The following is a 17,948-nucleotide window of genomic DNA, read 5'->3' as shown; positions in this document are numbered from 1 at the left end:
CTTGGAAGCTCACCGAATACACTAGTTCTGCTTTTATACTTGGAAGCATAAATTGGTGAGTATCAAATTTTTGGCGTAGGGACAACTGGTGAACAATATAGTTTTTCTTGCAAAGAAAAGGGCTGGGAGGGGTCTCTAAATTCTGTGAACCTATTCATAGATTGGGTAACATCTCTTCCTTTGTATTTGATTTAGTTGGTGTCTTCCATGCTCTTATTATTCATTTAGCTTTCTCTCTGGAGTGCATGTCTGTTTGGTCTAGAGACCACACATCGTGATTGGTTAGGACAAATTCACTCTCATCCACTGAGTCTGCATCTATATCTTTCGAGATAATGGAAATAATAAAACACTAAGGTCTGGTTTAGTTTATAGATAAAATGAGATAAGATGAAATAAAAAAATATGTAAATAATAGTGAGATAATTTGTGAAAAGTTGTGAAATGATTTGAGTTAAAATTTTTATAGGACTTTGGAAAATGAGTGATAAAAAATTGAATAAAAAAATTATAAGATTAAAAGAGAGTTAGAATATAATCTTTTAATATTATTTTTGTTTTGAAATTTGAAAAAGTTGAATTGTTTTTTGTGTTTGAAAAAGTTAAAAAGTTGAAAAAATGAAAAATTTGAAATTCAAAAGTGTTTGTTTTTTAATGGTGTTTAGATGTTGAAATGAGATAGAATGAGATGGTTTGAAAGGTTTGTGAAACCAAACCATGCCTAAGTAGTTCAGGATAGGGTTTGGATGAAATGGAAAGACTTTTTTTTTTTTTTTTAAGAGTCAATGTCACATGTCCAAGAGTGACCTCTACCCAGTTTTATTAGAAAAACACTCATTTATGGCGGATGAATACCTTGCAATTCCAAAACAAAAATACTTACAAAACAAACCCTTCCCAAATAACAAACCTGAAAAATCACAAAAACCCACCAAAACCATAAAACTATTAACATCCAGTCTAAAAAATTAACGTCTAACATATGGAAGCCCAATCTTATCCAAACGAATCACTCCCTTCAACTTGAAAGGAAGAGGAGAATTTCCTAAGTATCTGATATTGATGCCACTTTCCCTTTTTCTTGCTATAAAATTTGCTGCTTGATTGTGTAAAAGACATTAGAAGATAAAATCTTTGAACTTGGAATACTTATGCTAATCGGGAACGTCCCTATTATCTTGTTTGTTTTCAAAAAACATCTCATCTCATATAATCATTACAACTTTCTCAAATTTCAATACAAAATAAAATAAACAAATCAACTTTTTCAAATCTCAAAATAAAAATAATATTAAAAAATATATTATAACAATAATTTATTCAGTTTTTTAATTTTAATCTCAATTCATCTCATCTATAAAAATAAACGAGACCTAAATCTAAACTGCTTATATTATTATTTTGCACAGCCTGTAAAAATGCTTAAGTTTTTTAAGGACCCTGCTTGCTGGATAGAAGCAAGTGGGTGATGCTGAGGATGCCACCACACATCAATATATACTATTATATAGTCAAATGGCATGGAATCGATATAGAGAATTTGGTGTACATCATTAAATGGTTATTGCCAGTGTTGTACGTCTCATTTATAAATTAAATATTACTATATATCGTAATACTTATTACTTAGTCCAATCCACAAAACAAAGATCACATGTCACTCTTACCGACATATATAATCAATAGATATATACAGACAATATATATATATATATAAAGTAACCATCTAATATTTAATTAATCAGTAATAGTAAACCCCATAAAGTTTCATGATCAGGGGCCAGGGCATATATGTTGGTAGATTTTCACAATTGGAAAACTCAGTATATTTTTCCATATAGATAATACAACATAAAGATACGAAAAATATAATCAATTATAATATTATCAGTTATTTATCAATTTCAAGATAATGATTCAGAAAAATTACTTCATAGTGCGATTTACACATCTTTCCTTAATTAAGATTATATGTGGCCAACAAATATTGATGATCAAGGTAATTATTAAATAAAAAAGTTAAAAATTTAAAATTGAAAAACGTTTGTGTTTGAGTGATATTTAAGAAAGAAATTATGAGAAGTTTTGAATTATTAAATATTTTAATATGAAACATTAAATATAAAGATATTTGATTTTGTATAATCCACGACATTAAATAATAATAGTTAGAAAAAATAACTCTCTCATTTCAATTCAATAGATAATCACCTTAATAATGTTACTTTTAAATGTCTCTTGATGATTAGAGACATAATTATATTGTAGGTGAGAATCCTTAACTCTCTTAGTACTTAAATAGATTTTTGGCCATTATGAAATCTAGAGGTATTTGCTTTAATAACTAGACCTAGCTCAACGTCTCTTCAACATATAATCACTACACTCCAGATAGAGTTTGCTTTAATGGACCTTGGCCAATTCATTACTTTCTGGAGATAGAAGCCCAATATCAAATTAATGATTTGTTTTTATCTTAGCAATAATATATCCAGGATCTGTTCCAGAAGACAAATATGCATCAGTCTAAACATGTATCCTCCCCCATGTCCACTACAATGAACCTATCCCAGTTCAAGGGTGACGCTTTTAGTGATCCAACACTCTATCAAAGCGTTGTGGACTCCCTCTAATAATATCTCTCATTCACTCGTCCAGACTTATCATTTGCAGTGGACAAGGTTTGTCAATATATGCAACGTCCAACGAAGAAACACTGGAGTGTAGTTAAAAGGATCTTGCACTACCTTCGCCAAACAATGCATCATGATCTTCTTCTCGGTTACAAATCCTCACATCAACTCAATACGTTCTCAGATGTCTTGGTTGCCCCGATGACAGTTGATTGGTTAGTAGTTACTATGTGTTTCTTGGGTCAAACCTTGTGTCCTGGAGTTCTTGAAAATAACCTATAGTTGATTGGTCAAGCATAGAGGCTGAGTAATATCGAGCAGTCTCTAATGCAGTTGCAGAACTCATATGGCTCAAGTCATTGCTTTGAGAGCTGAGCATTCATATCAGCGATCCACCTGTACTTTGGTGTGACGTTGTCGATGCTATTTACTTAACGAAAAACCCAATCTATCATGCCTGCACGAAGAACATTAAACTTGATCTACATTTTGTAAGGGAACAAGTCTCACAAAAACTACTAGTAGTGAAGTTCATCTCCAGCAAAGAACGAGTTGCTGACACATTCACCAAAGCTCTTTTGACAGCTCAGTTCTGTCAACTTCTATACAGTACTCCACGACACTCTCAACATTCATGCAGAAATACGGTTGTGATTGAAGGGGCGTAACAGACCAGATTCTAATGAATCTCAAGGTAAGAATAAACACCAACTCAACCATGACCTTGAAGATAAGGATAAGAAGGAGAAAACAAAAGATAATCAAGAAAGTTCAAATTCAAACTAATATGTTGTAATCATGGTAATGTTATTGATAGAATGATTGTGACATGAGATTTTGTGATACAAAGCATTATAAATATACACGAGGGAGTATGCTTGTTATTGAAGAAAACAATATTCAAAATTAAATATTTGTTAAGATTCTATAATATATGACGTACGTCGACTTATTCCATAAATTAAAATTGTTGAAGCAACAAGGGAGAGAACCATGCATGCTTTAAAGCCACAATTAACCCAACTCCAGCTAGCTACTGAATCAGCCCGGCCCGTACGTAATATTTGAAAAACATGATGAACTCAGTACTTCCTCATCAACTTTGGCAGCCAGTCATTATTCTACTCCCTCAATCATTGGCAATAATTATATACTAATTACTACCGAAACTTGTTACTTTAGTTACTTTGCTATATATATTATATAATCTCCAGATCACAAAAGTTGATCAGGTGCACAACTTTTCGCTGTTTTTACTGCTTCAATGTCAATCCTTTTCCACGTTTGATTTGTTAGTTGCTCTCAGAATCCCGCTCCCTAATTGAGCAAGCCTAGAAAAATATATCTCTAACGTGCACGTCTATACATTATTTAATATAAAACAACAAATACCGAAATTCTGTATTCTATTCCCCAGAATAATTTTTTTAAGTATTGTATTTAATTTGGAAACAATAATAACGTTGACAATGTCACATTCTAAACAAATCCCAAACACCAGGCACTCTAAATGCATGCTTCGATCGAGTAAAAAGAAAAAACAAAGAACAACAAACTAAAATTAAGATCATCAAAGGAGACATATATAATTAGGAATTTTAATTCCCTAATTTCTTCTTTCCCTATACTATAATCTTAAAACACTCTACTTCTCCTAGCGACAGCGTAGCTTCTGCTTCTTGGATTCACATCTGCATTGACCTTGATATCTTCTTCAAAATCGCAGGGCTTGTCTTCATCTATCCTCCCAAAAGCAACACTGCGGCTCCGAGTTACATTAGCAGGTGCAGAGCTAGCATGAGTTGCTGGAGAGTTGCCAACGGCCTGCTGTCTTCGAAGAAGATCCGCCTGAACTTTATTGCCAAGGCCCCTAGTAGATGCAGCCCTCATAAGCTCCCTGAAATCTTCATTGTTGTTGCCCGATCTGGAGGAGTTGGTGCTGAAGCTCTTAGGGAGAGTGGATATTTGGGGAGTGGGGCATCCCATGGCCGTGCCGTATTCAAAGCGACCCGATAATTCAGTCATGCCTTGGACGTAGAATTCCCTGATCTTGATCAGGATTCTAATGGGTGCCTTCAAGTACCGGCTGAGTCTTGTATCCTTGTTAGCCGCGTTGTTGCCCATGTTGCAGGCTAGGCCAGGTTCCAACTTAAACACTTGATGATTTTTGGCCTTGTGAGAAAGCAAGAAAAATGAAGAGGAACAATGGAAAAAGTTGTAGTACTTACTACTTAACGTACGATGGAGCTAGGGAATTAGAAGTTAGGCCAGAGGTTGGATATATAAGATGGTGGGTTTATAAGGGCTTAAATATATACGTGTATACGTATGGACGACGTTGGGTATTTGCACTCATGAGCTAGGGTTTATTATAATGGATGTATGAAAGCGATATATGGACAGAGAGACATGAAAGAGATAGGGTTTGTTTTGAGTACGGTCCAATGGCCATTAGAGGCGACTGAAGTATTGGATCGGGGCAGTTGGAAAAGGCCGTGAAATGAATATAACTATATATACTTTATTTTGTAATTATATAAGGAAACAATATTAATTAATATATATATGAATTGGTCAAATTAAAGTAAAGAATATTATATATTATAATATGCAGGTTGGAATATATATTGAACGAAAGATCAGGCCAGGGACCATCATGCGATAATTAGACCACTTCAAAATCCACTATGTTAAATGTATCGATATATGCTCGCTTATATATAATTAAGATATATAGTTAATTAGACGATGATCAGAAACAGCCAAACAGAACATGATGAATTGGAAGAAGATGAAAAATAGAAGCTATGCGCGCAAATTATGGCCGTCCGAAGATGAATATGTAGTACTACTTAGTTAATTCATAATTTATTAAATATTCGACCTCTCGATGTTGATCATGACCGAATCGAAGGGAATCTTAATATATTTTATCTTCTTATATATATATATATGTATATAAATGATCTTGTACACAAACTTTTGTCGATTATGAAAAGAATTAATTAGCTAGGATGAGTTTTCAATGCTTAAGAGGAATTAATATAGATGCAAGCTTGCTAGGCACCCAACCATTAATTAATTAAGTAGTATATATATATATATATATCATTAATTAATGTCGATGATGATTATTTTAATCCTGGTAATTAGAACTAATTAATTATATGTATAGTATATATGCTGTTTTCGGGAATACATGACAATTAGTGTGGTTGACATTGACCATGGCCACCTCCTTAATTAATTAGATGGACCCGATCGAGTACTTGCTACGAATTCTTCTATTTAATTTTAGTCAACCATTTCGGTGGATGGAAGAAGTCTATGTTAATGGTCAACGTATTCCAACGATATTTGATCGCTAGCTTTCAGTACATGGCTCCTTCATTAATTTATAGATATTGAAGGGCCCCACCGTGCTCAGTCCCATATATGATATATGCAAGCTGTACTCCAAGTACTCCAACTTCAAGATAATATAATTCAAATTAATATGGGATAATTGAATTAAAATACGTGTACGAATTGAGTGCCTTCTTTTCTCTCTGAAAAAGTAAGGCGAATCCCTTTCCTTCGGCAAGGGGTTTAGGGTACGTTTGAGTGTTAAAAAGTGTTGAGAAATATTGAAAATGTTTGTGAATAGTTATGAGTAGAGATTAGAGTGAGTTTGTGGATCCCATTAAAAGTATTTTGAATTGTTTGGATGTGTGAAGTATGTTGAGTTGTTAACTTTTGAATAGGTAGTTGAAAAATGTGTGGGTTCTATAAATATTATAGTGATTTTATTTTTAATAATAAATATTATAATGATTTTATTATAGTGATTTTTTAATATTAATAAATATTGTAGTGATTTTATTTTATTTTTATATATAATAATGATAAATAGTATAATGATTTTATTTTTAATTTATATATAATTGTGATAAATATTATAATGAGATTATTTATATATATATAATAGTTATAAATATTATAGTAATGTTATTTTTTATTTATATATTATAGTGATTTTATTTTTAATTTATATATAATAGTGATAAATATTATAGTAGTTTATTTTTTATTTATATATAATAGAGATAAATATTATAATGATTTTATTTTTTATTTATATATTATAGTGATTTTATTTTTTATTTATATATTATAGCGATTTTATTTTTTATTTATATATAATAGTTATAAATATTTTTTATTTATATATTATAGTGATTTTATTTTTTATTTATATATTATAGTGATTTTATTTTTAATTTATATATTATAGTGATTTTTTTATTTATATATTATAATGATTTTTTATTTATATTTAATAGTGATAAATATTATATTGATTTTATTTTTTTATTTATATATAATAGTGATAAATATTATAGAATGTTTGTGAATAGTTATGAGTAGAGATTGAAGTGGGTTTGTGGGTCCCATTGAGAGTATTTTAAGTTGTTTGGCATGTGAAGTATTTTCAAAAGTACAAGAATACTTGGAAAGTGTTGAAGAATGTTTGGTACCCAAACATAGCCTTAGTCTCTCCTTGTAAAGAGTGTAGTTTTTTTACAAAGTTATGACGGTGGAAGAGATAAGTCTATCAAAATAGTGGAAAAATCTCAATCTGACTAATGAAGAAAGTGAAGTTTTTCATGCTTCTAATGATCAAGAGTATGGAGTTCATGGAAAACATTGTATCATAGGTAAAGTGTTGACTGAGAAAGGATTGAACAATGAAGCTTTTAGGAAAACTATGGCCCAAGTTTGGAGACTGGAGGGATGGGTTAGGTTTAAGGAGTTGGGGGATCATCAATTTCTTATTGAATTTCAGTTCTTACTTGATAAAAATAAGGTGCTAAGTGGTAGGCCTTGGTTTTTTGACAGGAAGTTACTGACAGTTCAAGAAGTGGATGACTCTGATGTTCTAAACTCTATACAGTTCAAATTTGAACCTTTTTGGGTCCAATTACATAACCTGCCGCTAGCAGCCATGTCTGAAGAATTAGGGATTCAATTTGGTGCAACTCTTGGATATATTATCAAGGTAGATGCTGATTCTGATGGTTCAGCATGGGGAAGATGTCTTAGAGTTAGAGTAGCTATTGATATCCATAAGCCCTTACTCAGAGGTCGTTGGTTGAATTTTAATGGGCATCACTACTGGATTTCCTTCAAGTATGAGAGATTACAATCCTTTTGTTTCAACTGTGGTATTTTATATCATCAAGGCAAGGGTTGTAATAGGCCAAAGAGTGAACATATGAGAGAAGAAGTGTATAAACAACAATTTGGCCCTTGGCTTCGTACACAACCAATGAACACAAATATTTTTGATCTAAGGAAATATGGTGATACAATAGATTCAAATCAGTTTCAGTCGATGCCAGAGACAGAGGCAAGAGCTGGTAAAGGAAATGAGGTTAAGGCAAACATATTTGATGGGATGGGAGGTTCTAAAGAGGAAAAGATAGAGATTGCACAAAAACAGGCTTTCAAACATGAGAATTTAGTGATAAATGAGGTACAATTGGCTGCTGAGAAAGAGAACAACCCTATTGTCAGTAACTTTAAGGATAGTAGGGGAGTTGGCTTAGTTAATTTGCTTCATGTAAAGGACAAAAAAGGATGCTCTTTGTTTAAGGAGACAGAAGAGTTACTACAAGACAGTCATGAGGTTATTATGGATATGGAAGCTTCTCATCCAGTTTTGTCTTCTTTCACCATACCTCGAGACACTGAGGATTCAGACCAGACAAGCCTTACTTTGAATGAGACTCTTTCTAAAGGGTCCACTTGGAAAAGAAGAGCCAGGGTACCAAGAGGTAACCAGTCTATGGATTTTGAGAATGAGTCTCAAAATAGTAATAAGAGAGATGGGAATACTCAGCTAAGTGATCAGCTTATAACTGGAAAAAAATAGAAAATTAGTGATGTGATGGAAAATTGCAGTTTTGATACTGGGTTGGTGGAGGCCGCTGTGTAGCTCCACCAACAGTAAAGATAGGCCTGAGTTGGAACTGTAGAGGGCTTGGGAACCCTCGTACAGTTCGAGAACTTCAGTTTTGGGTGAAGTCTAAGTGTCCCAAGGTGGTTTTTCTAATGGAAACTAAGTGTGGAAGGAAGAGAGTTGAAGATGTAAGAAATTTAGTGGGTTTTGATAGAAGTTTTGTAGTGGAGAGTAGAGGTTTTAGTGGAGGGCTAGCTTTTTTGTGGAATAATACTGATGATTTTTCTTTAGATACCTACTCTAATAACCATATATCTTTGTCTATTAAAAATGAGGAGTCCAAGAAGACATGTTGGTTACTGGATTCTATGGACACCCTTCCGCATCACAAAGGGAGAGTACTTGGCAGTTATTGAAAGTGCTTAAGCCTAACTCAGATAAATCTTGGATTTGTTTAGGGGATTTTAATGAAGTGATGCATCAACATGAGAAGCAAGGGGCAGCTCTAAGGCCTTACAACCAGATGGAAAGATTCAGGGAGGTAGTGGATTCTAGTGGTTTGAGTGATTTAGGGTATGATGGGACTAAGTATACTTGGAAGAATGGCAGGGAGGGAGCCTACTTCACTAAGGAAAGATTGGATCGAGTTCTTGGAAATGTCAAATGGATTAACCAATTTTCTGATCCTTGGGTTACTGCTCTTCCAGCACAATCTTCAGACCATTGCCCATTAGTGTTTTCCATGGAAAATGAGAGGGATAGGAGTAGAAATGGAAGAGGTGGAAGAACAAAGATCTTCAGATATGAGGCAAGTTGAGATTTAAGGGAAGACTGCAATGGAATTATTCATAATAGTTGGTCTCAGTTTGATTCATGGCAGGGATCTCTCTTGAGGGGTATTCACAATAAACTTCTAATCTGCAAGGACTCTTTGCTCAGGTGGAAGCATCTTTCTATTGATAAATATAAGAGACAGGCCCAAGACAAAATCAAGGTTCTTTCTAACCTGTAGAATGCTAATACTGGTACCCTGACCAAGGAAGTAAAACAAGTGCAAAGGGAGATGGATATTCAATTAGAAGAAGACAATGTAAGGTGAAGGCAGAGGGCAAAGCAGACATGGCTCAGAGAGGGAGACAGAAACACCAAAATTTTCCACAGAGTTGCTAATCAGAGAAGAAGGACTAATGCAATTCATAATATTGTGAAGGAAGATGGTAGTTTGGTTTGTAGCAGGGAAGACATTTCAGATATCTTCAAAATACATTATAATAACCTGTTTTCTACCTCTCAACCTGATAAGATTAATGAGTGCTTGATGTATGTAGAGAAGAGGGTGGATGAGCACATGAACAATCTGCTATCAAAGGTATTCACTGCTTCCGAGGTTAGGACAGCTTTATTTCAAATGAATCCATTAGGATCCCCGGGTCCTTATGGATTTCCAGCTGTCTTTTACCATAATCATTGGGATATAGTGGGAGTTGATGTCACTCGAGCTGTTCTACAGATTCTTAATTCTAATGGGGACATGTCATGCATAAATCAGACTTATATAGTTCTGATTCCCAAGGTGAAAAAGGCGCATTTAGTGACTGATTTCAGACCTATTTCTTTATGCAATGTTATTTACAAGATTATCTCTAAAGTTCTAGCTAACAGACTCAAGCTCATATTGCCTCAGATCATATCTCCTACACAAAGTGCATTTGTACCAGGTAGATTAATTCTTGATAATGTGATTGTGGCCTTTGAGGCTATGCATTCCATGAGTAGTAAAACCAAAGGGAGGCAAGGACATATGTCTTTCAAGCTTGACATGAGCAAAGCCTACGATAGAGTTGAATGGATTTTTTTGAGAGCAACTATGGAGAAGATGGGCTTCAATTCTAGATGGATTGAATTGGTGATGGGGTGTATTTATACTATTTCTTATTCTATCCTCATCAATGGTGTTCCTCAACCATGGTTTTAACCCACAAGGGGACTGAGGCAGGGAGACCCTTTGTCTCCCTATCTTTTTATCCTTGTTTCTGAAGTCTTGAGTTCAATCTTATTCCATGCTGAAGCTGCTAAGCAAATACATGGATTCCACTTTGGCAGAAGCAATTTAAGTATTAACCATTTGCTTTTTGCAGATGATAGCTTGCTCTTTTGTCTTGCAAATGGTGTAGAATGGGCTAAGCTAATATCTCTTCTTGATTTGTATGAAAGGGGCTCTGGTCAAAAACTAAACAAAGATAAAACTTCAATCTTTTTCAGTGCCAATACTAGGAGGGAAACTAGAGAGTACATTATGTCCATGGCTGGGATTAGAGCTACCTCAAGCTATGAGAAGTATCTTGGTCTACCTATTCTCATTGGTAGATCAAGGATACAAGCTTTTAAAGGGATCTTGGATAGAGTCAAGGCTAGAGTCAGCAATTGGAAGAATAGGCTTCTATCTCAAGTTGGAAAAGAGATCCTGCTTAAATCTATTATTCAAGCACTCCCAACCTACTGTATGGGAGTCTTCAAACTGCCCAAGGCTCTAATCAGTTAACTTAATAGAATCATGCACAATTTCTGGTGGGGACAACAAGAAAGAGAGAGGAAGACTCATTGGGTTTCTTGGCAACAAATGGGAAAAGCAAAATCTGTTGGAGGGTTGGGTTTCAGAGAATTTGAAAGCTTTAACACTGTTTTATTAGCTAAACAAGCTTGGAGAATTATACAAAAACCTCTGTCTTTAGCATCTCAAGTTCTTAAAGTGAAATATTTTCCTACAACAGAATTCATGAAGGCAAAGGTAGGCGGCACTCCATCATACATCTGGAGAAGCATTTGTTCAGCAAGATACTTGATTGAAAAGGGGTCCATTTGGAGAATTGGTAATGGCCAGAATACTTTCATTTGGCAGGATAGGTGGATACTTGATTGAAAAGGGGTCCATTTGGAGAAGCAAATTTGTGATTCTTCTAAGTGCCCTATTTGCTTGAATGAGGTTGAAATTGTGATCCATATTTTATGGAACTGCCCATCTGCTATGGATGTGTGGAGTCAAGGTCCAGCTGTGTTGCAGAAAACCTCTATTAGACCTGGAAATTTTGGTGATTTAGTAAAGGCTCTAATCTCAACCTGTGATCGAAATACTATTGAATTATTTGCTTTTGCAGCTAGGAACATTTGGCATAGGAGGAACCTGTTTATTTTTGAGAATTCATTTATTCATCCCTGTGAAGTTATGCAGACAGCCAAGAAATCTCAGTATGAATTCAAAGCTGCTCAACCCAAGCTTCTTACACCTTCTCAAGGGATGATAGCAGAGGATTGGCACTGGAAACCTCCTCCGCCAGGTGTTACTAAGATCAATTGGGATGCAGGATTGAATGAAGGACAAGGCAGAGCTGGCTTTGGTTTAGTAGCTCGTGATTCTCAAGGAAATGTGATAGCGTCCAAAAAATTTTCTAGGCCAAGTTTATTTGATCCTCTACTTGCTGAAGCTCAAGGGGCCTTGTATGCAGTTGATCTAGCAATAGATTTGGGATGCAGTTCTATCATTCTGGAGGGTGATTCTCTTTCAATTGTCAAATGCTTAGAGCAACCAGTGGATAGATGGGATCGGGTGGGGATGATTCTAAATGATACCAAGTCTAAACTTTCAGGTTTAGTTAGTTGGGAAGTTATATTTGTTAAACGAGCAGCTAATGTTTTTGCTCATCAACTTGCAAAAGCTGCACTATCAATTCCTGAGGAGCTTGTTGCCTTTGTTGTTAGTCCAGATAGTTTGGATGTTGTAACTTCTGATGATGTTTAATGAAAGTGATCTTTTTTCAAAAAAAAAAAAAAATACGTGTACGAATTACTACTCCAGCTAGGCTGGCCTGCATGATGCATTCTAGCTAGCTACCTTCAAGAGCATGCCAATATATATGAGAAGGAAAATGCTAGATGCCCCGCTGAGGGCTCCCACTGGGCATCTGGCATTTTTTAATGTGTTTTTTTTTATATAGATATTTTTAATAATTTTAAATATTTAAAAAAATAAAATAAAAATTACAATATTATTATAAAATAATTTTTTAATCATGAACTAGAATAAAAAATCATATTTATTCTACTTTATGATTAAAAAAATATTTTTTAATAATTTTTTTTACTTTTTGATTAAGAAAGTATTTTTTAATGATATTTTAAATTTATTTTATTTTTTAAAAATATTTAAAAGTGTAAAAAAAATCTATATAAAAAATAAATTAAAACAATACACATAGAAAAGTACATACTAAATTCAACGGGAGCCCCTAACGGAGACTGTAGCATGACCATTTTGAATATTGTTTTTAAAAAAAAATTATAATATTATTAAAAAATACTTTCTTAATCACGAAGTAAAATAAAAAAATATAAAAAAGTATAGATTTATATTTTTTTATAATTTTTTATTTTATTTCGTGATTAAGAAAATATTTTTTAATATATTTTTTTTTACTTTCTGATTAAGAAAATATTTTTTTATTGATGTTTTAAATTTATTTTATTTTTTAAAAATATTAAAAAATTTATATAAAAAATTACTTAAATAAAACACATGTAAAAAAATACTACACTTCCAGCAGGAACCCCCAACGGGGGCTGTAGCATCATCCATATGAGAAATGTTAAAAGAAAAGTTATTATACCAGTGTATATTTTATATTTATTGTATGATTGCTTCTAATTGATTATTTTTAATATTTATTTAAATAGATATATAGTCTAAATAATATCACATCATAAATAATATCACATCATGTATATAGAATAAATATTTTTAATAATAACTTCTATCTATATTTATTTAATATATATAAATATATATATGTTTGTTCTTTAATTTGATCATGATCAGTAGTACTGTCCGATCGATCGAACACCTTTGACTTTTTTTCTAATCATTTTCTAAGTATTTAATTTTTGTAAAGCCTGATAGTTTTGAGGTCTAACATGGCAGAGCATGCAATTAATTAGAACATGACAGGGCGCAAGGATGTTAATATAGGATGTATTAATTGCATGTACGTAGTGGTATTCCAAAGCCCACTTTATAGTTTACGCAAGCTGTGCACCAGAAGTTTGATCAGGACCTACGATTCAGGAAGTACTCTGGCCCCAAACACCGATCGATCGAGGAGTCAAGTTCTTAATTATTATTATTATTAAATCATAATTGTTCTATAAACAAAGATTTTAAGGCTCACAGATTTGTAAATTATATTTTAAGGTCTGTGTTTAGGCCCATCAGTAGCCCAACAAGAAATCGTATCCTAATTTCAGACTCAGACATGATCAGTACCTCAGCCCAAAGCGCATGCATAATCATCTAATTTTACTCTTTGCCTTTTATCTTTGACTACTTTCTACTTGCAAGTCGCGCCGTGTGAAAAATATACCCTTTAAACTTTTTATATGATAAAATTTTATTTACAAGAGATCTAATTTTCCAGCTTTCTTTTACAAATGAATGTTTGCCATTTTTTTTTTTAATTTTATAAAAGACTGATCTCATTACTTTCCAAGTAACAAAGAACGAATACATGGAGGAACAACCTCCAGTTGAATGATCTCCTCATAGTAGAGCATTTTTAGCTAATACATGGGCTACATTGTTTGAACTCCTAGGAACATGCATAATTGACCAGTGAGACACCTTTCCTAGTAGTTGTTTTACATCTCTTATCAACAACCAAGCTGAAGTCCACTTCTCCTTATTGCTTTTAACTTCATTGACCATTGATAAAGCATCTCCTTCAAATTGCACTTTTTCCAACCCCAGTTCGATACACAACATTGTGGCTTTAAGGAAAGGATAGCAAGTGTTTCACCCAACTGAGAATCTAGAAAAAAACTCACGAGCTAATCTTAGTGTAGCAATTACTGTACCTTCCCAGTTTCTGACTATAACTCCTATTCCAACATTGCAATGGACTTTGTCGATGACAACATCCCAATTAATCTTGTATGTATCCTGTGGTGGGGCTGTCCACTGGTGAGCAATGCTAAGATCATTCCTAGGCAGACCTTTGGCCAGCTGATGAGAGGATTTGAATTCTGCAAGTGCTTGGTGAGCTTGTGAGGCCAGAGTGAGGGGAGGTATAAAAACCTCTTCAAAGACATAGTTATTCCTTCTCTTCCACATATGGTGGGCTATAATTGCAATTTCTTCTAAATCCTCAATTTGCAAGGATGAAGAAAGTTTCCTCAAGAGTTTCAAGAAGGATATTTCCTCAACAGAGCATTTTTGTAGTCTTCTCGAGCGTGAGCCCCATACATCTTGAGCTGACCTACAATTCCATAGGATATGAGCAACAGATTTTGGCTCCACGAAAAAAAAATAAGGGCAGTTTGGAAACTCCACTACTTTTCATTTAAATAAATTCAAATTGTTGGGAAGAGCCTCATGACTAGCTCTCCAGAGGAATACTTTAACAGCATTGGGGACCTTATGCTTCCATACTTTTGACCAAAAGTCATTTGGGGCAATACTGCTCGAGTGTTGGCCCTTAGTGCTTTCCATAAGTTCCACTTGAAGGAGATATGCGCTTCTAATTGAAAATTTTCCATCAACAGTGCATCTCCATGCCAGCTTATCTGAATTCTTGATTAGACTAAGAGGTAGTCTATTAATGAGCTCACAATCAGATTCTGAGAAAAGTTCCTTTAATAAAGGGATGTTCCATTAATGCTGTGAATCATTGTCAATCAGTTATCTAACAAGAGCATCTTCTTCCAATATCCTCATCGGAGTTTGGATTCTAAATGAGGATGGCTTGGGAACCCATTTGTGTTTCCAAATCTTGACTGTTTCACCATTGCCTATTTGCCAGAGCAAGCCTTCCTTTAGTAGTTACTTTGCTGCCAAGATACTTTTCCACAGAAATGATGCATTATAACCAACTTTAGCAGTGAGGTAATCAAAGTGAGGGAAATATTTGGCCTTCAGAACCCTTGCTGCCAAGGATTGTGGGTGCTGAATTAATCTTCATCCTTGCTTAGCAAGTGAAGTCAGGTTAAAGTTTTCAAAATTCCTAAAGCCTAGCCCACATGCATTCTTAGCTTTCCCTAGTTGCTGCCACTTAAGCCAATGAGTCTTTGATCTGTCATCTTTAAGTCTCCACCATAATTTTTGCATTACCTTGTTGCTCTCATTCACTAATGCCCTTGGAACTTTAAATAATCACATGCTATAAATGGGAATTGCTAGAATGACAGACTTGAGTAGGATTTCTTTTCCTACTTGTGACAGTAATTTCATTTTACAGTTGCACACCTTGCCCCTAATCTTATCTAGAATGGAATTAAAAGCCTTTGACTTATGTCTGCCCACATAAGAGGTAAGGGGAGAGAAGATCCCCTTGTCAGAATAGAATTAAGAACTTCTGAATAAAGAATAAAGAGGTAAGGGGAGAGAAGATCCCCTTGTCAGATTAATCTAGAGGGCTAGAACCTTCTCTGAGAGGTCCCATTTATGAGGATGGCGTAGCTAACTGTAGATACACACTACATCATAAGTGAGATCCATCTTCTTTCAAAACCCACCTGCTACATGAAAGCTTCCAAAAAACTCCACTCCACTCGATCATATGCCTTACTCATGTCCAGTTTCAGAGCCATAAAGCCTTCTTTCCTACCTTGTATTCTGGTCTTTATAGTGTGTAAAGCCTTATATGCCACGATGATATTATCAGAGATGAGTCTGCCTGGGATGAAGGCACTTTGTGTTGGGGAAATGATCATAGGGAGAATCAGCTTCAGTCTGTTGGCAATGACTTTTGCAATTACTTTATAAGACACATTAAGAGGCTAATAGGGCAATAATCAGAGACCAGCTTTGGATTCTGTTTCTTTGGAATAAGGGTAATGTAAGTTTCATTTAACACTACAAGTCCACTCCTAGAGTTGAGAAAATCCTTAATTGCTACCATTATATCATTGCCAACAGTGTCCTAATGGTCTTGGCAAAAGGCTTTAGGGAAGCCATTAGGTCCTGGGGAGCTAAAGGGGTTCATCTCAAAGATAGTTTTTTTTATCTTTTCAGTAGTGAATTCTTTGAGTAGTTGCGAATTCATCTCATCAGTCACTGTTTTGCCAAGATGAGCTATGCTGTCTGAGATGCCTTGGGGTTGAGATGATGTAAAAAGGTTCAGGTTGAAAGCCTGAAATAGTTTACTGACTTCTTTTGTTGATTTGCATTAACACCTTCTTCATTAGAGATACTACGTATAGTATTGGATTTCTTTCTTTGGTTTTCACACGAGTTAAAGAATTTGTCATTTCTATCTCCATCTTTTAGCTCCTTTGTTTTGCTCTTTGGCGCCATTTTAGACCCTTTACTTCAAGAAGACTTTCCACTTCTTTCTGCAACTCTTTAACAGACTCAGAGAGCCCTTCTTGTTTCAAACTTTGCAACTCCTTAATCTTCTCCCTCTTTTAAGCAATTAGCTTCCTTATATCACCATGGAGGGATTTACTCCATCTGACCAAGTGCTTTTGGCATCGAACCAATCATTTTCTAATGAAATCAGAACTGCTAGAATAGTTGGCAGTAGAGGTACAAGCTTGCTTAATGATGTGAGAACACTTTTTCTGTCTCGACCAGCTAGCCTTATATCTAAACATTCTCTTCTTAGAGCTGCATGCTCTAATGGAATTGGCACAAGAGATAAGCAAAGGACAGTGGTCAGAGCATTAAACTGGGAGAACATGGATGTTAGTGTGTCCATGTAGAGAACTCCAGGCTTTATTCCCAACCATTCTATCTAGACTCTCCTTTGTGAATTCTCTACCTTTTCTGCCATTACACTAGGTAAATTTAGAGCTCTTAAAGCCCAGATCACTCAAGCCACAGTCCTCTAATGCTTCCTTGAAAACTTCCATCTGTCTATATGGTTTGAGAGCAACACCAATTTTTTCATCTTGAGTCATGATTTCATTGAAGTCCCCCATACATAGCCAAGGGACTTGGTCACTAGGTTTAAAGTGCCTCAACAGATTCCAACTCTCCACCATTTTAGCAACCAAAGGGTTCCCATAAAACCAGTCAACACCCATTTATGGTCTCACTCTTTAAAATGCATATTCAAATAGATATGACTCTAAGAATAGATGAGTAATTCTACATTGATCTCATCTTTCCACAACACTACTAGGCCACCACTTCCCCCAATACTGTCCACCACAAAGCTATGTTCAAACTTTAGTTTATTACGAATGACTTCTACTTTAGAGCGCTTACATTTGGTTTCAATGAGGAAAACCACAATGGGAAACTTTTCCTTCACTAACAGGTGAAGTTCACGAACTGTCCAAGGGTTTTCAAGCCCTCAACAGTTCCAACATAGTAGATTCATTTAGTT

General features: G+C 34.6%; 1 protein-coding gene across 1 annotated transcript; it reads left to right on the top strand.

The window, feature by feature from the left end:
* The first annotated feature begins 11,599 nt into the window (after window positions 1-11,599).
* LOC118343962 lies at window positions 11,600-12,370 on the top strand. Its single transcript, XM_035683462.1, has one exon. It carries the CDS (start codon window positions 11,600-11,602, stop codon window positions 12,368-12,370), a length of 771 nt encoding a protein of 256 aa, XP_035539355.1.
* The last annotated feature ends 5,578 nt before the right edge of the window (window positions 12,371-17,948 follow it).

Source organism: Juglans regia, chromosome 12 (genome assembly GCF_001411555.2).
Source record: "Juglans regia cultivar Chandler chromosome 12, Walnut 2.0, whole genome shotgun sequence".
NCBI lineage: Eukaryota > Viridiplantae > Streptophyta > Magnoliopsida > Fagales > Juglandaceae > Juglans > Juglans regia.
The sequence above is the reverse complement of the archived record's forward strand: the minus strand, read 5'-3'. Positions and strand labels throughout refer to the sequence as shown.